This window comes from Cygnus atratus, chromosome 2 (assembly GCF_013377495.2).
Source record: "Cygnus atratus isolate AKBS03 ecotype Queensland, Australia chromosome 2, CAtr_DNAZoo_HiC_assembly, whole genome shotgun sequence".
NCBI classification, from domain to species: domain Eukaryota; kingdom Metazoa; phylum Chordata; class Aves; order Anseriformes; family Anatidae; genus Cygnus; species Cygnus atratus.
The window spans coordinates 133,045,794-133,072,103 of record NC_066363.1 but is presented as its reverse complement, the minus strand read 5'-3'; the positions used below and the strand labels follow the sequence as shown (position 1 = coordinate 133,072,103).

At 36.2% G+C, this 26,310-nt stretch overlaps 1 protein-coding gene across 1 annotated transcript in view; it reads left to right on the top strand.

Annotated features, from left to right (window-relative positions):
- Positions 1–26,310, top strand: part of CNGB3 (cyclic nucleotide gated channel subunit beta 3) — an 86,554-nt gene that overhangs the window by 12,038 nt on the left and 48,206 nt on the right. Inside the window, exon 2 of the mRNA XM_050708780.1 lies at positions 24,595–24,706. Within this exon, the coding sequence (XP_050564737.1) occupies positions 24,595–24,706 (112 nt within the window). The remainder of the gene's footprint in view (positions 1–24,594; positions 24,707–26,310) is intronic.

Here is a 26,310-nt window from a genome sequence, read left to right as displayed (position 1 = left end):
TTTCTACAACAGACTTGGCAGAGTACTGGAATTGAGGTGATAGAAGCTTAGTGGAAAATAAGTTAGAGTCATGATTTTAAGCAGGACACGGGGTTGTGGCACTGACTGAAAAAGTAAGAGAAATCTAGTGGTGTCACAATGGAGCAATACTGGATCTCAGGGTTCTCTGGTGTTAGCTCTGTAGGAATCAAGATAAAACACCGAAGGAAGAATATAACGTTCAGTGGTTGTGAAGGAGCTGAAGAGGGAAATCAGAAGATTTAAGAGACATTTTTCAGAATGGGAATGAGGAAGAAAGTAATTTGGGGTGGTTATACAAGTAAAAATGTATAACTATATGACTGAAAGCAAGATCCATGGGTTTTCTGGGTTGACACTAGGGTAGGGAGAGACCATGGGAAAGATTTGCTAAACTTCTGAAGGGACATGTTTCTTACAATATACATAGGCTGAGGATGCAAAAGACCATGGCAATAGGAGGTATGAGTAGCTGTCATCCTCCATGGTCACACACATACACATGAAAGGAAGCAGAAGAATGGAGTTATCCAGGAGCCCACAGTAGTTTGCTTCTAGCCCATATCCACTAATCACATGCCATTAATAAGGGATCTTCACTGAAGACCAAACAGATGCAACTGAATAAATGGGAAAGTTGTAACTAAGAACAACTTTACCAGAATTCCATTTGAAGGAAAACTGACTACCGGTCTGCTGCTTTATAACTATAAAGAAACTATAATTTTAAAAAGTCATACACATCTTCTGCTTTCCCTGATAAAATTTATGGCACTTCATAAACTGCTTAATCATGAACTTACTAGTGTTTTTGATTAATGACTGGGGTGAGGAAAAAGGTCATATCTTATCTGAAAAAGAAATGACACTGCTGTAACATTGAGAGCTATAACTAAGCTAACTCTATAGCAGAAGGGAAATGGCTTCTTTCCAGTTTTTACTGCACTGATTGAGCTTATAAATACTAAATAAATCTCTTTTCCTACATTGCTAAAACTTTCATTGTTCCAAGAAAAATCTTTACCATAAGAAGATATCAAATACATTTACAAAGTCTAATGGGGGGGGGGGGGAGAGGTTTATTTTAACCAATCATTCTTTTAAACTCTTCGAGGCTCTTTTTTCCCCTCCTTATATAGAAGTAGAGTCCCAGAATTATTAACCTTAATAAAAAAAGCATCTTTCTACCAAAGATATTATTTCAAGCTTGAAATCTTTTTAACTAGGTTTATTTCCAGCACGCAGTACTTTGGAGTCTAAGAACTTTCAAGTTTAACTCTTAACACTTAAGACTTGCAAAGATTTATGGAGATATTGAACTTTAAACAGAGAAATAATTCCATCAAATTATTTTTTTCCTCATGACTTCAGTGGAGGAATTTACATTTTTTAAGTTAACTAGATGCACAAATATCTGCAGGCCCAGAATCAAACAGCAAGATGGCTGATGGGAAGTAGAAGAATCACTGGGGTAAATAACTGTCTCTCACAGCTGTTGTATTTATATAAGAATCACTCCAGAATTATGTGAAGACACAGGACCAATATCTCAGATGGGTATAGTTTCAGCTCATTGAGTTACAGAAGGTTAAGTTACCCTTCTCCTTAAATGATGTGACAGCTGTGCAGAGGTAACCTTAAAAGTAAAGAAATAAGCTTTAATGGAGAGGTGGGAGTATTGATGTTAAACTGAATTTCAACTAAAATAAGAAGAAAACAGTTAAGTTTAAAACTAACATTGTGGTTAGTAGGGCTCCAATGGATATTGCAGGATTTTCCTACCTACAGGATAGGAATCTGAATTAATTATTTTTAATTCAGAGAGCATGTTCTAGAAAATAATCTATCAATTTATAATTTGCAGGTGGAAGAATGACATTTTGCTCACATTGCCTTGAAAATCAAGGTAAAAGGGGAGCATGAATTCTTCACAGCATTACCTGAATCAAAGTAAACTGCTTCCTGTGGACACAGTAAGTCAGCCAAAATGATGAGGGACTTGTTTGTTTGTTTTCATCAAATGCTCTTCTCTTCAAGTTGATCTTATTTTGTAGTGGAAGTGACCTGTTAACAGTGAAAAACTAACCTCTACATCTTCTCTTAGAGCTGATTGCATTACCGTAAGTATAACCAATGTTATATTTGCAAATGAAACATCCATGGGAAGCAAGAAGTGGAGCCTGACTTGCTCATAGAGTCATTCCTTTTTTACCTTTTGTCACTGAATCAAAAAAGTTGCCAAATCAAATCCAGTAGTTATCAGCTGACCCCTGTGAAGTCCAGACCAAACAGGCCATCAGTGCTACACAAGCAACATTTACTTAAAGCATTTTCCCTTTGATTTTAACTCCAATGAGTGTCACACATTTTATTCATCAAGTTATACCTGAAATTATATAAAATGTCCTGACTTTACAGTAGAATCTACCACCCTGCTCTTCTTTTCCCAAATGACTGAAGTGCAGGGCTAACACTTGCTCTCCCTCTCCCTCTGTATTCTGTTTCAGTTAATGTTCAAACTATGATCTATATATCTATATTATTTCAACAGGAGATGCTGAGAATAACTCATCATTTTTAAGAAAGGTCAATCTAGTAGTACAGAAGAGTAGGAACTTTGAATATGAATCTTTTCTTGTCAGAGGTCAGAACAGAAGCCAGGTCTTGTATTTGGGCTTAAGATACAACCCGCTAGACAGCTGAATTAAAACATTCTTACCACTCTATTTTAAAAGAAGTTGAGAAATGAAAGCAAGAACCAATACGGAACTCTGAAGAAGTTAATCAAGTTGAACATTACTTTTTTGAACCAAGCCACTTACACAAAAAGTGAATGTTTGCCTAACATCTGCTTTTTATAATGTACAGGTCTCATCAGAGTGAACTGGACTGTTAATTTGCCTTAGAAGTACCATTAGTAATGGATTAAAGAATTCCAGTCCTTTCCACCAAAGTTTTCCCCATCCAAACGACCAATTTAGTGTTCATCACAACTGCAAAAGCACCAAAAAATGCTAGTATAAAAAAAAAAAAAAGATTGGTCTAGACACATGTATGGCATTGAAAGCCTCCTCAGATGATGATAATTACCACTTTAAGTATAGAAAAAATACACAAAGGCAAAGCATAAAAGTGTTATGCTTTCAACCAGTGAACTGGTTGAAACTGGGGTAAGTCCCAGTTCAGTGCTTTATCAACTATACCAATTTACCTCTGTATTTAGACTGTTCTTCCTCTGCTAAACCACCATTTCTGCAGTGCTTGATTCTCAGCTTATTGCTGTATTATTGACTAGATTAGATACTTTGTGTTGGTGGCACGCTTTAAATATTTATGTTACTAAAAACATAAGGCTTAGTATCACTACAGTGGGAAGAAGATGCACTGAGGGTACGTAGAAAGTAAGATGGATTTAGAGGAATACATTTCACACTTCTGAGAGCTTTCTTTCTTTTGATAAAACAGTGTTTCAGCTTTCCAGAAAAGATGCAGTTTATACCCTAATTCTTTATTTTCAGTTCCCTCAGACAGTGACTATTATACAAGTATTAACATTACTGGCATGAGACACCCGAAATGCATCACCATTTCTTCCTCTCCTTCCTCCACTGATAATTTGCTCACAAGAGAGTACAGGAAGGCAGCTTCCATGTGTTTATCTGCCATGCTTATTGATGCTGTTCCCCTTAGCTACCTACCATGAACCTGTAGGTCCCTTATTATTCAAATTAAGCCATGTGTCTATCTCCCAAATTTCTTTTCAAGAAAGTATGTTCAAACTTTTATGACTAAAATGATTGAAAAGGAAAGTAATCTTAGGAAAAAGTAATGGGACTGCAACACCTAAGTTATCAATTTCGCTTCTCTTTCTTAAAGTTCTCATTTTTAATAAAAATGGAAAAATTCTGCCCATAAGCACACATAGGAGGTATAAACAGCTGGGGTGGTGCCTTTCTTGTCAGGAGCTGGGAGGGAAAAAAGGGAAAAAGAAAGCCAGACACACTAAGGGAAGTGTGTTTTCTACTGGTGGACAAGAACCTTTTCTCACCTCTCATTAAGCCAACAGAACAATGGTTAAATTAAACCTAAGTAGGCTTACATTTTACTTCTGTGTTATGCCCCATTCCTTTGATTCACACATTACTTTCATCAAAAGAGGTCACTAGCAAGAGGCGCTATCAGCCATTTTAATTTTGGTAGACTGACAGTCAATTTTGTTGCCTCCTCCGACTGTAACATCATGTTATGGCATGATGATAGTATCACAGTCAGGGCTAGCCAGGATCTGGGGAAGGCTCTGGAAGATGAGTCTTTAGGATATGGCTCCTACCTTAATGGAGTAATTTTATGTAGAGGAATGTGAACAGGAATAAGAAATATCAGCACCCTGTCTTTTCCAGCCAACTGCCACAGAAGTGTTCCCATCTCCTTTTTTCTTCTAATCTGATCAAATTCTGTTAATTGGATTTAACATATAAAACTGAGTTGGAAAGGAAAAGTAGAATCCACATTCCTTGAAGGCAAAAACAATCAAGATTATTGTAAGTTTCTAGATTCCTCCAGAGTGTAAGACCTATTACTGTCTCAAACTTAGGCTGCAGAGGCTGATTCTGATACTTTTGTGCCAGTACATTAAATACAACATAACAAAAGCATTATGAATCAATGCAGAGATAGCTATATCAAAAAAGTAAAAAATCATCTTGTAGGTAACCTATATCCTGACAAATGCTTCTTGAGTATTTATCTTTGTTATTTCTAAAGATACCTCACTGAATGCTACCATTATAATGCATACATCTGGTCATGACCATGGTAATAGGTTTAAAGAGACATATTTCCACTGAAAGCATAAATTCATTCTTTGTTAAGGCATACTTAGTCAGTATTACCTGGCAGTATTACGTAAGTGTAAAAAAAAATAAAAATAAAAATAAAAAAGGCAAGAGAGTGAGTAGATATGAAAAATATGAGAACCAGAACATTTCTTTTTATAAGAAATACATATACATATATATTAACAAGTTTTAATAAAGTTCTCAGAATTACAGAAGACTTAAATTAGTGCTTTGATTTTTGTTAATTTTGAAATGGGGAAAATTGTCAAATCTTGCACTGTGAAGAGAAAAAATTATTATAAATGCTATATTCAGTTCCTGTCTGAATACTATTACAGAGCTAAGAAATATACTTTTAGCTGTCAAGATCCTTGAATCACAGAGAGAAGCTGAAGACTTATCTATGAAAAACATCCACGTGTTACATTTTGCATCGTTGGAAGATTTGAATGAAGTGAAACACGGGCTCTGATCTTTTTAACATGCTATACCTGATTTGATACAAAAATAAAAACTTCAGATGATAGTTATTGATCTGTACATTCACACATACAGAATACTGAAACTGCCTGTTGAGAAATGCAAAGCAATTTTTGGAGTTCACTCTGTGCCCATTACGTACCCTCGTAGCACTGGTAGTTAAATCTGGGCTCACAGGACTCATGCATTTTTCAACAAGTATCTGACAAAAAAAAAAAAGTCATGCTCCCTTTTGTATACTCTTATGATTTAAGAAGTATTGCACTCTTTAAAACAGCTTCAGATGAGGTGGTGGAAAAGGTTCGTGCCAACTATTTTAGCAGTGATTACAATTCAAGTGAATATATGGCATTCAAATGACCTCAGCTTCTAAGACACCTACTATGTTTCATGGAGAATAACTTCTTACACAAGTTTAAAATATAAAATCCAGTCTGTGAATGCCTTGTTTCAAATTTATGTTTTGATTTTAAAAAAAAAAATCCATAGAAAAATAATGTTACCAAAAGTTTGGAAAGCCTATGCATATACCAAATTTGTAAATGGGAGAGCAACATTATGTTAACTGGAAAAAAATGGAAGGGGAAAAATGGGATAGGGATACATCATTAATATATATAGGATGTGCTTCACCTGTACCTAGAAAAACCATGAGACAGGCTTGAATTCCCGATATCCTGTAGGGTTTACCATAAATACAGCATACAGTAAGCACTGGTCAAAGACAATGTAGCTAAGCTAACTGGACATATGCTATCTCATTTGCTGCTGCACTCTTAATCTTCTTACTTAACAGATCATGATATTCAATTATCCAAATTGCTTTTAGCATGTTCAGGGGCTGATAAAAACAACTAAATAGCCATAGTACACAGAAAAGAAACAAAATAAGAGCATACTAATCATTTTACAACGGTCAGGAAGTAAACTTGTACCTCCACTGGCATCAAAATATTACATTTGCTATGGTCTGCTTATTGTTTACAAAACTGCATCACATGAAGGGGTTCCAAACGTTTATTTCATTAGTCACAGACTAAACCAATATAACATTCATTAACTGTGGATGTCAATAGTTATTAACAGGCTCCCAAAGGCACTTTCCTTTTAATGTCAGTTATATTCTTTTGGCATTGTTTTTAATTATAAATTAAAACCAACGTAAACACTATTAAGAAAAAAAAAAAAGGTTAAAACGGTTTGTTGCAGTGCCTTTTTTAAAAGAGGAATATGCATAATATTACATAATTTTGAACAGAGATATATATTTGCTATTAATAAATTATGTTTTCATTGTATTATGTTTTATGTATATCTTTACCATTTTTAATAATCAAGGAACAAAAATTACCCATTCTAAAAAAAAATAATGAAAATTTAAATTTTTTAATGAGATAGTTGCTCTCAAAAAGGCTGTCTGCAAATACCATTTTATGTGGCAATGGATTAAAGTTTCCTGCATTAGCCAATTTAATCCACTAAAATCGCACATAGTAAAAGAAAAACGAAAATATTTTCCAGGATTTGTTTTGAGAATCTTCTGTTATCAGCTGATGCAAAAAGAGCATGAAGGCAGAGTTTCACATACAAGAGAAGCTATCTATTGATCTGAATAAATGTGAAAATACTTTAGACATGATTTTATAATTTAGTCATGGCAAACACTAACTTTTGCCGTAGACATGCATTAGCAAGAACTGTATAGACTTTGAAGTAAAACAGAACAAAAGGAGGTTCCAAGTTCTTCTTCTTCTTCTCTCTTACTATGGATCCACACACACAGCAATGGTTCCCAGTTACAAGACTGACATACAGCCAACTATTATAAGGGCTGCTTCATAAGTGTCAATGTAGGAACAAGGCTTGCAAATTAATTAATGAAAATTGGTTGTTCATTCTTGCAGCTTCAACCATAGTAGAATAAGGATTAGAAACTCTTCTTGCTAGACAACTGAAACCCCAAGGAGGCAGCCTTTGCGACATTTCCAATACTTCACTGTAATTGCTAAATATGTAATTATAGAAATAACTCAAAGGAGTAGATTTCAACATTTCTTGATGACTTGATGACTAGCATAAATCAATTATAAGTTTTTAGGTCAAATTTGGAGTTCTAAGGGAAGGCATAGTCTTGTAATAAAGTAGAATTAAGGACGAGGGGAGCATTGAGTTGTAAAGATCCTTGTTAGCAGGCATTGAATCAACATGGCAGTAAAGATATCTGAAATTGAGTTTTACCTATAAATTAAAACATTTGATTTTAAAGAGATTTATGTAGGATGATCCAAAGCCTATAGAAACTCAGAATCATATCCTTATTATACACTCTAAATATATATATATATATATAGTATTTTACTGATCTGTAGGACATTAACATAAAATTTAGTTTTATTATAATTTTAGCTAATACTCTTCATAATATAGTATCATTTGTAAATTCATTAGAAAATGAAAGATGTAATTATTTCCAGTTCTTAAAATAAAAAGCTTGGAATAAAACCAGGCATAAACTTGTAAGAACAAACCCTAGAAATATAGAATGGTTTGGATTGGAAGGGACCTTAAAGCTCATTTAGTTTCAACTCCCCTGTCATGGGCAGGGACACTTCCCATGAGACCAGGTTACTCAAAGCCCCATCCAACCTGGGCTTGAACACTTCCAGGGATGGGGCATCCACAAGTTCTCTGGGCAGCCTGTGCCAGTGCCTCACCACCCTCACAGTAAATAATTTATTCTGAATATCTAATCTAAATCTATCCTTTTATTTTAATGCCATTACTCCTTGTCCTATCCCCTGATAGACTCCCTGACAGAGTCCCTAGGTTTGCACAGGCCCACCTGTAAAGCTTGTCCAGGTCCCTCTGGATGGCATCCCTTCCCTCCAGCATGTCAACAGAATACCTTCCTCTTGAGAGATTTACCTCATGTAATCTACTAGGTAGATGCTGTGGTGCCAGGACTATTGGTCAATCAAACTCTAGTTGAACTATGAGCGTCTTTAGGACTTAAAATTTCACTTCTAAAGATAAACTTACTGCTTGATATCCAGTACTTAAAAGATCAGACAATGATTTATTTTAACCAGAAAGTGTTCACTCTCCTTTGAATTTGTGCATGAAAAATTGACTCTGTATATAATTTAACCATTGAGACTAGAAATAGCTAAATCTATGATACAAAGCAAAGGTACAAATGATGAAAAAACCAACACTGAAACAGACTGTACAAGGAATTTCTTTAAGACATTAATCAGATTAAACCTGATTAAGTGTCTAATTGGCTTGATTACTGATGGCAAGAAAACGTGCTGTATACCTATTCATGGTAAAAGGGTTATAGAGGCTTCAGGACAGTTGAATGGGCAAGATGTTTAGAAGACTAAAAGCAGTGTTTTCTAGAGCAAAATTATCACCTGAGCAAGCAGACTGTGAAAATGGCAGCATTCCTCCCAAGCCATCTACAAAACAGGTATAGTCTATTTTTTATAGGCTCAGTAATATAATATTATGTTTGGAAAGTATTTATGTAACTAAATATCATAATAGATTACATTTTCAAGCAAATTTACTGCAAAGGATATAAATCATTATTTAGCAAAATCAAATGAATGCCTCCCCTCCTTCCTCCCACCTCTTCATTATGAGGAAAGATTTCCTCCTTTTGCAAATTACTTGCCAAATAGGACTAACGTGAAATAGTACAAGCTTATGAGAGGCCTCGATCAACATTGCAAACAGGGCATTAGAAATATTGGTATGACTCTGTTGTGCTGAGGTATTCCTCTTCATGTTGTTCCCTGCTGGCAGAAAATGCCAGTATATTCTTTCTGAATATTGGAATGCAATACAGGTATGTATCACTCTGCTTCCCAATAACAGTTAGAAAGGCAAAGTATTTTAGTAGCTTTAAAAATATATATTTTATTTGGCTTGTTTTTACTAATATAACTCTGATTTGAAAACTAAAGTAAGCCATTTTAGTCCACAGTTTTGGTTTTTGTTGTTGCTTTGTTTGCTTTGTAGTTCTTTACTGTAAAAGTTAATTCATCTTTTCCATACTAGCTAATGGAATACAAAAGAAGCAGAAGAATAGATACTCTTCACTTGTTACCTTTGAATATATATATTTTTAATCTTTTCCCAATAATGTCAGAGAAGGTGTTTTGAGTTGTTTTTTGTTTGTTTTTCACACAGCAAAAAGGCAACAATTTAAGGTTTAACTAAATAATTAATATTGTGAAACAGTCTGAGCTATTAATCTGAATTTGTGTTTACCAAAACAATTGAAACTAAACTTATAAAGTTAAATCTAAGTGTCTTTTTAACATGTTCATAATAGTCTAGAGGTACCAAGACTCTGACTTAAATTCTGGGAATCTTGATTTACATGCACAAGAGTTCAATAAATTTTATGGCTTTAAGTAAAACTGATAGAAACATAAACATTCATAAGATTGAATCATTTCTTAGAACTGGTGAAATTTTCTTAAACTCATAGTTTTATACAGCTTCAGGAAACTGTGATTTAAAGCAGCCCAACTACAACTCAAATTTGATTTATGATGTTTACAAACATGCAAAAAAAGAAACCAATTGTTTAAGTGGATGTCAGTATGGAGTCGTCTGTTCATCAAAATGGAAAAAAATGTGGATGTTCAACAAACTATTCATGTACTGCAGATCTGCAGGCAATGATCTTGCAGATAGCAACATCTTGCTATGTAGCAAGAATCCTTGATTCTGAGTCACTGGTTGCACAGATATTCTGCAGCCCAGTTACCTTGGACACACAGTTCTCTAGTATTTTGCCAGTCTTTAGAGGTGAACAAAGAGCCTGCCATCCTCTTCTGAAATTTCTTTCAACCAAAATGAAGTCCACAACATGATAAAATAAAGTCTCTTGAAAGAGAACTGAATTCATCACTGTATTTTTCTGTTCTTCAGTTACAAAAGACCTTCTCAGCCATTAATATAGAGCAAAGCAGTTTTCAGAAGCTGTGTAAGGTATTAGCAGTTCACAGGAAACTAAAGCAAGTAGTCTTATGAAAAGGAGCTGTGGAATCATACATTCCAGTCAGCTAAAATCCAATGAAAATTTAAAACAAGCTTTAAAATATTACAGGGGAAAAACTAAAGTGTTGAAGTGCACATCAATAATTTCCACTGCTCTATAATTTTAGAGACAAATCATATTTTGCTATATTTATTTACAGTGGCATAAGTACTTAGGAAAATAAGAGTGATTCCTTGTGGAGCAGAACAGCTTTACTTTCTGGTACAAATAGCCTGAACACTGCACATAGTGGAGGGACCAAGGCATCAGGGAAGTTGCTGCAGAATTGTACTAATTAGGGAAATGTTTTGTATGGAAGATGGAATAGTAGTAATACTTCTAAAGCACATCACATTTCTAAGAGCAGAACTGCCTGTACACTATTAGGTATCAGAAATTAAAGAGTTATAGGGAAAATTCCAGAGGTTACAGTGAAGCAGCTATGAAGGTCCTAGAAACTGTAAGTTCTCACTCATGAGGAAAAAAAAATTAAAAAAAATAATAAAAAAAAGTTTTTGCAGAGCTGAAGGTTATTTCAGCTTCTGCTCCCCTGCTCTTCATCATATAGGATTACTCACAGAAAATAGGTGTTTGAATAGCATTTAGGTCACTAAGAGTATTGTTCATGCATGTTTTAAAGTTCTACAAATCCATTTTCTTGAGTCAATAAAATATTATCTTGAAAAAAGAAAAATCCTGAATCCAAACAGCTGAATTCTGTGCAGCCTGATACCTCACTTGGCAAACTGCTCTAGGAAAATATATATATATATTTATATTTCCCTAGAGACGTGGATTACTCGTCGCACCAGAATGATTCCATCCATCAATGCAATACCCAGATTGTACCACCGTTAAATTCCACTATTTATAAGATGCTTTTAAGATGGAGATAGATAAATAGGTCAAGAATTAAGACATTTTCTGCCTGCAACGAAAGGCATTTAAAGAAGAAATGTACATAATAGCTGATAACTGCAGAGCATTATACTCATATTAATGTTCGTATGCTAGTAGGAGGAAGCCTGAAACAGAGAAAACAACCTTTGAAACGGCAAAAAAAAAAAATATATATGCAAGTATCTTTAGCATGCACAAAGATTCACTGTGATTTTAATTTTTATGTATATGTGTATGTATATATATACATATGTTAACTTTTTGCAGTGAAAGTTGATACTGTCTCTGTATTTTGTAAATATTGAAATCTGTCTCTGTGGTCAGGTAGCTCAAAACATACCAGGTCTATTGGCCCTGCAGAAAGTTTAGGCAGATGCATAACTAATTCAGGGATGTAGACAGTCTTGTGAGCGGCAGTACTGAACAAGCCAGCCTTCACAACATGAAAGAGGCTCTGGGAATAGGCAGCAGCAGAACTTGACTACATAACTTAGGTTGTGTGGCAGGTGTGAAGGCATCACTTTTTGATCTCAGTTTCCAAGTCCTTTTGTGAACCTAGCTGGAAATTCTGGTTCAAGAACACACACAACACCCAGGAACACAGCCCAGTAGATGTCAACTTGATTAACTAAATTCCTAGCCAAATCAAACCATCCTTATCATTCTCAACAATGAACATTTATAGTTTCTAATCCTGTTTATTTTCTCAAGGGTGAAAATACAAAAAAAGATAAGCCACAGAAAGCTGAAAACAATACGACAGCAGAACCATTACCAAAGGAACAAGGTCAGTAAGCCATTTATGAGTGTTCAGAGATCATCTGAAAAAAAGTATATATGTACCCTATATACAACCGTAAATAAAATTGTTCCTCTTAAAAATGCTCTGTCAGGTGCTGATCTTATTTTTTATTTCTGGGAGAAATTAAGAACTCTGAATTCCTATTGACCCCAAACCAATGATTTGCTACAGGAATACCAGCACTGTTCAACGATAATAAAAGGCACCAAGCTTTCAAGCACACAATCCCTCCATCAGATTGTCTGCTTTTATGAGCTAGTCTAACAAACCTACTTCCTCTTACTGTAATCTTGATTTCTTCTTAGGAACCTTTCTTTAAAATAAAGGCATATACTAGCTTAAGAAAGAAAACTGCATATTTTATTGCATCTTTTGGGTATGTTTGTCAAATATATTTAAACAAATAAAAAGGCGAGATAGATAGAGCTAGATGGGCTGATATTCAACTCTTTTTATGAACATGATTAACTGAACTGCCATTCAAGTGGGTTTTTTTGTTGTTGTTTTGTGTTTTTTTTTTGTTGAACAAACAGAAAAAATTCAATGCCATTAAAGAAAATTTACCATCAACATTTGGAAGATTCCCACGTCTGGAACATAAAGCTCAGGGAAATAATATGAGGTAATCATCTTCCTAAACAGCTGGCTGCTGAAAACAGTGGCAGCTGGCCATGGCTATTCTGCCTCTCTTAAAACAGACACAGAATGACTACTGCAGCAGCTACCAAAAAAAAGGCTCTAGATGCGTTAAGCAACAACTGTTTGTGGGCCTTGGCCTTTGCCATCATCCCCTACAGCATCAGTGCTGCAGCCCTCTCCTTTTCCATCCTCCACTAAAACATCCACAGAAAAGCACCAAGTGCAGTTTTTCTGTCACCTCACACTTTTCCTTTGGAAGAACAATTCAAGTTCCTTTTATTGAAGCAGAAAAGCATAGGTTGAGGAACATTCAGCTTTCTGTAATAAAGATAATTTAAGGAGAGAGGAGCACTGGAAAAAAAAACATAAGGAAACTTGCATAAGCCCTACTTGCAGTTTGTATAATCATAACTAGTATCACAATTCCTTTTCTCATATAATGAAACTTTAAACAAAGTACGTTTAATGTAATTATCTTGTTATAAAATGGCTGTAGCACTAAATCAATGAAAAATAAAATCTGACATGAATTAACTGTAACAGTAAGTCAACCATTGAAAAATCAAGTCAAAAGTTATGTGGCTTTTTAGAAACATTAAATCAAAGATGCTAGGCTATAACAGAATGAAATATGGTTATAGAAAATTCTTCTGCTTCCACCCAAAATCTCATCTAACTTTATGACATTAATGTAATTCATAAATCTATATTTCAAGGTAAAAACTATCTTCTTTTCCCTTCTAAAATGTAAAATAAGCAGTAGCATAGAAGGAACTACCATACCAGTAACTGAAGGCTAGTATAATAGCACAGTTAGGCTCCATATTTGTTTATTTGTTTTTAAAAACAACAGTTCTCTGGAAGTCTCAAAGCCTTATTTTCAAATAGCCACAAAACAGCTTCTCCTTTTGTATGTGGGTATTAATGAGTTAGGTAGACATTAGCCATAAAATCCAGAGAATTATCACTGGCACCAAACTGAATAAGGAACTCCAGAATCTCTGGGCAGAAAAGTGAGGCTGCTTTCAACCAGTTCATGCCAAGTTTTAAATATAGGCTCCTGCAACACTTGATGAACTTTGTATCAGGCCTAAAATCACATGGACAGCTTCTGGAAGAAGAAAATAGAGAATATCTGTGGGGAAGCAAATGTTAAGAGACCAGACACATAATTTTACTGTGTATGTACAAATTTCAAAAGAATTATTAAGGCAGAGGTCACTCAAAACAAGTTAAGGAAGACTGGTGGAAAGAGTAAAACCAGTTAAAGAAAGGCTTTTCCAAGATCTCTAAGTAGTTTCTCTGGTACAACAAGAATAATGTAGACTAATAAACCCCATAATCATTGTCCCACAATGCAGCTCCACCATCCTGAAATGCAAACCAACATCCTGAGCAGAGCTTATCTTCACCCCCTTTTTCTCACATGGCCAAAAGCAACCATCACCTTCTCCCTCCCTTCTAGTACTTCACAAGGCAGCATGATGTTCCCAGCACAGATGAGAACTCAGCAGGCAGCACAGTTGGAGCCTGTTTGGTTAAAACTTGGCCACTTACATCGCTCAGCAACACCTGGTACTTTTGGCTTCTTTGTTGGCCGCTCATTGCCTCATTCCCACCTCCTCAGTTGCCCTCTTTCTCACTAGCTTGCTTTGTGATAGATTCTCTGCATAATTAGCTCATTCTGTAATTAATTCTCTGTGCTAAGTGGGTTTCTTCCATAATTAATTCATTTTTTAATTTATTCCCTGCATTTCTTTATGTGCTTATCAAAGTATGATTCACCTAATTAGAGGTTCTCCATGATATTGAATCCAATTTCTGTAGTTTCTTTGCATACTTATCACCTTCCATAACTGACTGGCTATACAAATCCTTCACTTGTTTTACACACTGTTGTTCAATAGCTTTGCTGATTGTTACACTATTTAGAAAGTTATGTCCAGTCTACACCTGCTTGCTGGTGTCTGTTTTATCACTCTCTTTAACACAGTTTCTTTCATCCTCCTAACAACTCCTTCCAGTGTGATTCTTCCCAATCCATCCTTTTTCTTTCCCTTTCTGTAGCACCATACATAAGTACAGCTCTTCTGAAGTCTGTCCTCCTTTCATTTCCATCTCACTTTTCCCTCACTAGAAACTGGCCTGTTTACAATATCCTGTTTTTCAGTGTTCCTGCTTCTACTAAAATAACAAGTGTCTCAAAGAGTTTGTCCAGATTCACAGACATATTTATGGCGTTTTCTCTAAAGCCCACAGTGATATATCTTTGTTCTTGATAGGACCTGAGAGAGAAAGTAGGTCTAAAACTATCCTAGGTATTTCTCTATACACTTTAATTGCATGTCTGGATCATAAAGTAGACAGAGCCCTTCTGGAGACTTCTAGGAGACTACCATGTTAATTTTTCAGTGACTCTTAGATTTTCATAGATGCTTTGGAAAATATATATATAAAAGACTATCTACTGACCCCCAAATGAAATGCAAGTGCCAAGCTATAATGCAAATTAGAATCTGGTGCTTCTGACAGACTCAAAAGAATCTACATCCCAAATGAGAAGCCCAGGTAGAGTAAAAAAAAAAAAAAAATCAGCATCACTGAGTGCCTAGCACCTCCAAGGCATGATTACTCTAAAGGAACTTCAGTCCACTCCAGACTCTCTCACAGCAAGTACACTTATGTGTTAGATACTCAAGGAACATTCACTTTTCCACTAAAAGTTTCACTAAACAAATAAGAAAAGCATTTTGTAGATTAGCCTATCTGTTGTGGAGACTCCTTCATGATAAGGGAGTTCAAATCCATATTTCTCACATTCCAGTGACCTAACTACCCACATACAATCTGGACTAGAGAGATGGGGGTGGAAATCCTGTAACCTTCCTAATTGCTGGGCAACTGTGCAGAGAATAATGCAAAACCTGTGAAGACTGAGAAGGAAGAGTGAGTACAAGATGGAGCCTGACCTAACCTATGAGTTAATTGAAAAATTAACCTTGTATGAGGGAAGGAGAACTTTGATTTCAGCATTAAAATATTGTGTTTTGTTTTGTTTTTTTTACTTATTTGTTTGTTTGTTTTGTTGGTTTTTTTGTTTGTTTTGTTTTTGTTTTTGTTTTTGTTTGTTTGTTTGATTTTTAACAGAAAATAATTCCCAAAACAGGTATTTGTCTCTATCCAAAATAAGCAAAGCTCAGAACAAAGATTTCTTCTTACTAGATGAAAGCTTTGGTCACCAGCTGCTATAAAAACGATGGTCACTCTCTCCCCTTGTACATAGAAATAAAGTGGATATATTTATTAAAGGGAACAAAATCCTAGCACTAAGAAACTCCAGCTAATTTCTGCTAGTTAGCCACCAATTAACATTGCCTGGACTACAGTTAACTGAGTTGTAATCCTCTGAGAAGGAAGCTTTGAATTGAAGCTGAAATTTTACAAAACCTGTTCCCTAGAACCTCAAAATCCAGGGTATTTTGAAAAATAATAATAAATAAATAAATAAATAAATAAACAGATTAAGTGCAGCATTTTGATATCATATAATGGCTTGGTTTGGAAGGGATCTTAAAGATCATCTAGTTCCAACCCCCCTGCCATAGGCAGGTATGCCACCCACTAGATCAGATTGGCCAAGGCCCCATCCAGCCTGGCCTTGAGCACCTGCAGGGTTGGGGCACCCACAACTTCTCTGGGCAACCTGTTCTAGTGCCTCACTATCCTTTCAGTGAAGAATTTCTGCCTAATGTCTAATTCAAATCTATCTTCTTTTAGTTTAAGACCATTCCACCTTGTCCTATTGTTATCTACCCAAGTAAAGAGTCCTTCTCCATCCTTTTTATAAGACCCCTTTAAGTATGGAAAGGTCGCAATGAGGTCTCCCTGGACCCTTCTCTTCTCCAGGCTGAACACCCCCACTTCTCTCAGCCTTTCTTCAGAGGAGAGGTGCTGAAGCCCTCTGATCATCTTTGTAGCCCTCCTCTAGACTCGCTCTAACAGATCCACAACTTTCTTGTGCTGGGGGCCCCAGACCTGGATGCAGGACTCCAGGTGGGGCCTCACGAGGGCAGAGTAGAGGGGGGACAATCACCTCCCTCAACCTGCTGGTTGCACCTCTGTTGATGCAGTCCAGGATGCAGCTGGCCTTCTGGGCTGCAAGTACACACTGCTGGCTCATGTTAAGCCTTTCAACCACCAGAACTCCCAAGTCCTTCTTCACAGGGAAAAGAACTCATTCTCTCAATGAGTTCTTCTCCCAGTCTGTACTCATGTCTGGGATTGCCCCACCCCAGGTGCAGTACCTTGCACTTGAACCTCATGCGGTTCACACGGGCCCACTTCTCCAGCCTGTCCAGGTCCCTTTGAATGGCATCTCTTCTTTCTGTTGTATCAACTGCACCATTCAGCAAGGTGTCATCTGCAAACTTGCTGAGGGTGCACTTAATCCCACTGTCTATGTCATTGATGAAGATATTGAAATATAATGGGTTGCAGCTCAATAAACCAGACCTGTCAATGCAGAGACTTTTAAATAATAATCTTATTCCTTGTCTTCAGGTCCTTTACACTCTTCACTGGCACTCAGTCAGCAGGCAGCTATTATTCTGATAAAATATATGGACCTTTTATTGATTGTTTTGCTTCAAACCCACTGATTTCTGAATAGTTCTCCCTTGTACACAGCATACGTTCAAAAGCTTTACTTGGAAAGTCACAAACGGGTTTATTTTGTAATGTCAAAGCTGAATTTTATCTCCTTCTTGCATATGTTTCATTTTTGTTTAGTTTTCTGGGCATTTTCACGACCCTATAGCCACATCTTTCAAGTATTCATGAACATAGCTCCTGAACATTTCTGGGAGACAAGGACCATCAGACAAATGGCTAACTATGACAGAAGTAACCCAGGAAGTTTGTAGACCAGTTCTCTCAATTCCCACTCTACGACTTCAAATGCAAAGTCATTCTTTACTCCCGCTACTTAAGAGAACCTGCTCTCTAGTTGATAACATTTAAGAGCCTCTTTGAGACTTTTAATGATAATAACAGTTTTCAAAAACAGGAAAGAATAAAAAATCACTGATTTTAAGTGCTCAAAATTATGTTTTGAAAGGTAATATGACACAGAGATAGCAAATAAGCAGATTACTCAACCATTAGCCACTCTGTCTCCTAGTAGGCTCTACCCATGCAATTTCCTATTTCAAACAATGCTGTCTAACCTCAAGTATTTCCATGTACCATTAAAATTGCCAGTATTGTTGTTTGTCTATTAAATAAAATAGTTTTGCCATATGAGCACAGATACCAAATCACAAAAGGTTTTCAGGAGAAGCTTAAATCTACATATTCAACAGAATAAAGATAAAAATTTCCAGGGTTTTTTACTGAAGGAATACAAAAGGACAACATTAAACGTTATTTAATTAAAGATAGCCCACATTAATCCTGGTAATAAACATCTGAACTGCTTGTTAAGGTTTACAGCTGTATTATCTATATAATATGTCATTTAAGAAAAACTGTGAGTTAATATATTTTAAGCATCAGTATATTTTAAAATACATTGTTCTAAAAATCACTAAGAAGTTAGTGGTAGAAGAATGTATGAGTCAATATCTTTAATTAATATAAAGTTCACACTGTACTAAGGTGCAATGACAAAAATACTGATGAAAATATACTAAAAAAATATACACGCAACTCAGTGATTTTTAACTAATCCTTAAGACAACATATTGTGGATTCCAAAAGTAGTAAGATTATCTCAGATCAAGTTGTGCTAAAATGTGCTTTTGTACATACAAGCAAAAGGAGAAGCCCAGGGAACTTTTTTTGTGTGAGGACCCTAAGTAACTGTTGGCCATTAAAAGTTTTTCCTCCACATATGCACAACCATTTCAGAAAGTGAGGAGAAGGCTAGACAAGATACTTCTCAGGGTTGTGAGTACAAGGCAATGGAGCTGGCTGGGAATTCTGGGGAATTCTTCCTTTTCTGAAGTGTGGCAGAGCAAGAGTACTTTTTTGTTCTATTCACAAGAATACATTTAACTGCTAATATCTATCATTTATTCATATCTTTTTATCTCTAAAAACTAGTATTTTTTTGGTATTTTGCTTCTCTTCATACCTTTTTTTCAATGAAGAGAATACATTTGTGATGCCTACAGCCAGTTCTTATGGCTACAGAATGTGTATCTGGACGTAACTGATCCAAGAAATAGAGCTTTTAAAGTCAGCCTAGTGACTGAGATAAATGCTTTATTACTTTCTGGGGGGAAGTCCCTTCTCATTGGTAGGCTGCTACAGATTCACCTCGTGATGACGGATAACCCGTAAGGTTGATGGTGTCCACAGCACACAGTGCTTTCTGTCCTGTCCTTCAGCCTCCTGGTGATGTTTGCATGCACACAGCAGGGCTCAGATGAGAGAGAAGAGCCTTCTTGCTCAGGCAGTCTGTTCCCTGGCTCTGAACAGCAGGATGACAGCTCAGCTCCTCTGTTCCCACATTGGTCTTTGGAGAGAATAAGAGGAAGGAGTGTCCAAGCCAGCGTGGAGAGGTTATAATTGCCTTTTGCAGGTCTAGAGCTTTTGAAGAACAGCAAGAATTGGACTGGAAGTAGAATGAATGATGAATTAGTATAGCATGATTGACTCTGCACTTCTGTTTGCTAGGTACTTACTGTGTTAGGAAATAACATTATATGCTCTACTGGTGGAAGGATCATGATAACCTTGAAGGCCACAAGCTAACATTTATCACAGAGGATCCATGGGGTTTTAGAGTCCTTTGATGGCTTTGCCTATTGTCTGAAGAGAAGTCTACAACACTTCCTCGGGGCTAGGCCCATGACAGAGATTTTTGGATCCACAGATACATATGTATGCTCAGGACTGAACACTTTAGATGAATCAAAATTATTATGGTGAGAGTGGTGACTCTGCAGTACTGTGTCAGGGCATTGGCAAATCTACCTATACCAGTACCTTCCTCTGTGGAAAAAGGTCCTTAGGATTAATGCCTACAGTTTAGAGACGGTTTGTATGTACAGTACTGGATTTTAGAAACATGAAAGTTTCTAAAACCTCCTTCTAAAACATGAGCAGGTTTAAACTAAAAACAAATTTGCCAGCTCTTCCAATATTATGCTTAGCCGCGAAATACTCTGCTTTTCATGAAACCTTACTTCCTGGTTTCATGTGATTAATACAAAGAACTGTGAAAAAAACAGACTTTCAGACCTTTGGAATTGCAGAGGGAGAAAGAGAATATATATATATATATATATACACATATATATATCAGTCAAAAAGGCTTAAAACCCAGAAATATGTACAAATTATCTAAAATGTATTGGGTTAAAACTCTCATGATTTTTTCTCTACTGAAAAATGGGAAATATTCTGCTACAGACTATTCTTCAAGTGTGTGTGTGTTTGGAAGCAGAGAATCAAATGAATTTGGAAAGACTGACAAGGCACTCTCTTCAAAACAGAGAAGTGAAAACTGAAGATAAAAACTGCTTTATGGAAACATGAACAAAGGAGCTGAGCAACATCAAAATAAGTTAGGTGTACTCTTCCAACATGCCAAGATTTTTGGCTACTTTAATCTAGGAGACAAGAATAAACAATGAAGGTTTAATAATATCAGCCTTTGGCTGGGACCATCTTCAACCTAAGATAACACTTAGGTAAAAGACTGATATCCCACTAATATCCCTTTTTTATAACTATTTTGCTTGGCCTAAGTTTCTCCTGAAAGAACAAAGATCTGTGGAAAATGAGAAGAAAGAAAAAAAAAAAAAGACTATGAGAGGGAAACGAACTGGTCTTATAACCTGCATCCTGTTCCTTGCTCCTTGCTATCCTAGGAAGATCACTGATATGATTAGGTTTCAGTGGGCCTCTCACTTTAACCAGGTACCATTTTGAGGGATTCCTTTGAATAGTGTTTTGCCCAAAAATTTTTACTTCTACAACCTGAGTTTTTCCATTCCATCTCAAAAAAAAAGAACCAGCAACATATATCCCAACTTGGCTTTAAATTATATTATTCTTACGGGCAGGCCAAATGATACAGGATATTCTGAGATCAATTGGCTGCATTCCTCAACACCTGTAATACAGTGACAGCTTTAGCTATCTATATTCTACTATAACAGGAATGGAAAATATTTATAAAAAAAAAATTAAAATCTCTTGTTTTCCCAACTAAGCCTGGATCCATCTATTTTGAAAATTGCTTTAGATGGTTGCACCTTGGCATAATTCTGCCTTCTTTTGCTCACTCATGATTTCTCTACCATGATCAAATTTATTTAAAGCCAATAGAAGCTTTCTTGGCTGTCCTATGAGCCTTGCCATCTACCTGATGGATTGTTATTTATTCTAGAAACCAACTCTTGCTCTCTAAGTGTCTAAGTGTTCCCTAAAATGACTACCACATTGTTCCTTTAGGTCTTTCCTTTGGGGCTGGTCTCAGAAGTCAGAGCAGTGTGAGTTAAGATTCTCCAAGCAATGAAGAGTGACTAAGGCTTTTTAAATGTGACTACACAGACAACACTCCCAGTTTTGCACATATAGAAGCAACTAAAACTTGACATGCAGTTAGCAGTGATGCCAGAGCCTGATATCCTAATCCTAATGCAAATAAAACCTGTGAGACTGGAGATTTATGAACTCTAAAACCTCATGGAAGTTTGGAATATTCATGGGTTTCGATGTTTTCCATCAGTCTGAGTCCAGTCAGCAGGTAATGGTCTACCTGGGCCAAGATGAGAATATCTAGCAGACTGAGAAGCCATTATCCTTCTGCACTGGGATGCTTATATACAAGCACCATATTTTTTTGTGACTCTGTGGTCTTTCCTTCCAGTACATGTTGTCATTCCAGAGACAGATAGTCTTATCCAGAAGCCTGTTACTCTATTTAGTGTATCTACACTGGTATTTTATTTCAGATGAAGAATTCCCTCCTGACTTGAATCTCTTTATTGTCCCCCACTGTGTTTTAGTTTTTCACTAAAAAATAAAACAAAACTAAACTAAACAACAAAAAAAATAGGATTGCATGACTGGTTTCCTTTAGAATACAAAATAAACAAGAAGAAGCACATCACGAGTATACCTATTTTACTTGAGTTGCTGACAGTCACTTAGTTCAGAGTATCACAATAGTTTGTCACACAGTTACTTCAAACAGATATATAGTTGATGCCAGGCCTTCAACACTATTTCACTGTACTGATTGCTCCCATCAGGTTGCATTTCCTGCTCATACAGATGTAGCTAGGGGAAATTGCTATAAAAAAAAGAAAATTCCCAAAGTGAGATAATTACAAAAATGTTGAGATTTGTCATCCTGTCATTCCTGAGTTCATGGTTTTTTTTGCAGGGAGAGTCAGGGCACAGAGAACTGGGCAACTACAATCCATGTATTCAGAAGGGAGCAGAAACAGCAGAAAGTGCTGAAAATTTTGGCTCTTGCATCTCCTTTTTTACATCATGTTATGCTGACCACAAAACCATGAGAGGATTGTGTGCCAAGGAAAGCATACAGTCAGTAGTATCATTGGTACAGATCCTCTGGGGTAAGGGTTCAAAAGAGTTTTTACAGGTTAAGGGGATTTTAACAGAACATTTTCTGATTCAGTAGAAATATCCACAAATTAGTCAGTTATAAATACTTCACAAATGCTTTTATTTTCTGTAACTGCAGCCCCTCCTAGATTTTCTTAAAGAGGAGATCTATGAAATTCCTAGAAGAAATCAAATTTATTTCACTATAGAATTCTATTCCCTGTGTTAGAAGCCTGAATCATTTTTAAAATCCCTCCCTTCAAAATAAATAAATAAATAAATGAAAATAATTAGAAAAATAATCTTTTTGACTATAACTGAAAAGAGAAGTATTTTGAACCCTGTAATCAAATGGTAAAAAATCCTTTCAGCCCTTCTTGAACCTTCCTGGTGACAGGAACAGTAGCAGACTTCTCACCTCCCTGCATGTGGGTTATTCTCTACCTTGAAAATCCTTGTGTGGACCCTTTGGGCAAGATGAAATATTCCCCAGTATTATATTTCCAATAGACTTTTCCTGAAGATAGTACTGTGAGACTAACTGCTGGAGAAAGGAAATAACAATCCGCATTTCTATTAGGTGGGCAAGACACCATTATCAATTTAAGCCATAAATCCAACAGAATGTCCAACAGAGTTTTAAATGCAATTTCTCACAAAAATCTTCCCAGTTTACAGCTGATAAGTAAGACAAATCCTGCAGGCTGTCTCTTCATATTTTATAGTGCTTCATTTCTCCCAAGGATTATTTGAAAATTAACCCCTAAACTTGCTAAGCCAAAACAACCAGCACATTGGGGAACACAGATTTCTTTGCCTTCTCTTCAGTTCCTTGCCTGACTCTGGCTTGAGTATTTCTGGCATTTTCTTACTCCACACTAGGCCTTGCCTTTCATCCTGTTTAAGATGCAAATTTCTGCAAGAGCAACAGGGCTCCCACAGGGCATTCTCACTTCTTAACCTAAATACTAGAAAAAAAAAAAAATCTCTCCAGAAATGCCCCACTGGTCCTGTAATCGGTTATTCATCTTGTAAAACCTGAAATTCAGTTCGAGAAGCAGCATCATGCCCCCTTCCAAGAGATGCCTGGAAGAAAAAAATTATCTGAATATATGGTGGTATGGGGGTAGTTTAGCTTATCAGGTCCTGTAAACAAACTGATCCATTGTCCTTCACTGAGTTTTGTTTCGACACCATTTCAAGCAATCCCTTTCCAGATGGGCAGCTTACCAGTTTACTGCTGTGACTGCCTGTACCCCTCTGAAATGAATAACTCCCTAAATATGGAGATTAACTAACAGAAAAAACTAACCTTACACTGTCTATCCAAAATACTCAAGGTTTTACTTTCTTTGAGCTGTCTTGAATTTAAAATTGATATACACAACATGCTCCGGATTTATTTATTATGATGTTTTGCTGCCAAGCTTTTTCCTCTATAATCATATTACTTAAAGTTTTTATGAAGGTTGGGTTTGTTCCTTCTTTATGCAAAGTGGCAGACTGATGACAGCTTTCAAATTATTTTTCAGCATGAAAATTTAAAATAAAGAAATAGGACTAATTGGAAGAATTAATCACATAAGGCCATTTAAATAGCAAGAAAATATACCATTTGCATAGGGGAAAGTGAAGCAAACTTCTTGCTAAACTCCTTTAACAAAGTTACTTGTAACAAATATGAAGAATTAGACTAGCCAAAGTTCCACATACTCACATCCTTAATGATATATTTCAATCATAATTTACTCAGCAACAACCAGGACTGTCATAGCAGCCGAAGCAACAAGAGACTTAAAGCAATTCAAACACTAGAGTATAAATAATGCTATCAGCATTTGCTATGCATAAGCAAATAAGCTACTCTTCATTTTTTCTCCTGTATTTTATGATGTATTTCAGGAGAGATCTATCTGTCCTCTACTTATTTTTTTGAAATATGTACACGCTATAATTCTATGATACTGCACAAGTTCTTGTTGCTTATAAATATAAAAGAGCTCTATATTCACCATTGTTGAACTGCTTACAAATAAATCAAGATCAAAAACCACTGTTTCACATTCTAAAAGATACACTCATCATAAACATGTTCTGTACAGCTGGCACTGAAATAGATTTATGTGGGAAATTATTCAAAGGTCAGGTGCTAGAATTAGTATCATGTCCATTGACAAAATAATGGCAGCCAAGTTCCTCCAAAAATTCCTCCAAAAGTGCTATAATCATTCTTTAAAAATTCATATTCAGAAATTAAAACTTCTTTCCAAATGCAGAGGGAGTTCCAGCAAAAACACCTGAGCCTTCACAAACTGAAAAATCAAATGAACCAGCTAAAGCAACTCTACAGAAACTGCATCTGCTCAATAATGGAAAAGAAGATGCAAAGTAAGTAAATTCAATTTTAAAATGTGATTATTTTTTTCCTGACATCCTGACATTACATTTCTGTGTGTAATATTTCAGTTCTTTAAAAGTGTCTCCAGTACAGTAATGACCTGAAAGGCATTATTTCAATTCTAAGGCAACCGTACATATGCTGTATTCATTTAGTATGTGCTATTGACAGTTTGTTCTGTACCTCATCCTAAACTGCATGAACGAGGAAAAGAATTTGCTCAACTAACCATATAAACTAATTCTATGTCAATGCTCAGTTATTATTAGTCAGCCTTAGCAAAGGAGTAAGTCCCAGAATGCCGCCTTGAATAGCTGGAATGTTTGTCACATAATCCTGACTTAAAATGTTTTTACCCTGAACATAGTTTTGCTGAGTTATACCATTAAATCAGCATTAGCCTATGCAATTAGGTGATTAGAACTGTCTTGTCCTGAGAAGAGACAAACAAATGAAGCAATAATGGTCCTTCAGGGGAAAAGTCCTTCAGGTGAAAATCTAGGGTTATTAAACCTTCGGAGAAAGATTACGTGACCTTTTTTTTCTTCCTAAAAAAGGAATGAATATGAATTCCAGGAAACCATAATGTTAGAATAATCTATATTCATTACAGTACTAGCCTCATAGAACAGCTGAGGTTGGAAGGCTGCTCCAGGAGTAACCTGGACCAAACTCCTGCTAAAAGCAGGATGAATTTAGAGGTTAGACCCAGCTCCCAAGTTAGATCAAGTGTCTCAGAGCCTTGTCCACTCTAGTTTCAAATCTCCAGGGATGGAAATTCCACAGTTTCTCTCATCAATCTGGTCTACCTCATTATGACCATCCTCCTTATGAATATATATATATATTATATATATTATATATATATATATATATAATTGACATTTCCCTTGCTCTTACTTGCTTCTGTTGCTTCTTGCCCTTTTGTTGTACACCTGTAAGAACAGTCTGGACCCATGTTCTCTACAATCACCCACTGGGTAGTGAAACACTGCAGTTATAACCACCTTCTCAACTCTTTTCATCTCTAGTCTGAACAAATCCAGCTTTCTGTGTCTCCTCATACAGCCTGTGTTCTAGTCCCGAGTCATCTTAACAACCCTCAGCATGTATTTTACCATGTTGTCAATGTTTTTCTTGTACGGGGAAGGCTCCAACTGAACACAGATGCAATCTCACAAATATCACACCAAAAACAAATAACCACATCCCCTCAATCAGTTAGATATGTTTTTTCTAAAGTACTGCATGTGGTTAGCCTTCACTGCCACAAGAACACACCATAGATTCATATTCTATGTGGTCTACCAGACCCTCAGACCCTTTTATGCAAGGCTGTTTTCCAGTCAGTCAGCCCCAAGACTTTATTATTGTCTGGGGTTATTTCATTTCAGGTGCAGGAATTTGCATTTGTCTTCGCTGAACTCCATAAAATTCTTAACAGCCTGACCCCCCTAGCCTGCTGAGATCCCTTTGAAAAGCAAATTATGGATATACTCAGTTTAGAAGCAGGTAGAAACTTCTCCTGCTTGCTTTTGCCTTCTATTAGTCAGATTACCCTGATGACACAAAACAAAGGTATTTTCCTGACATG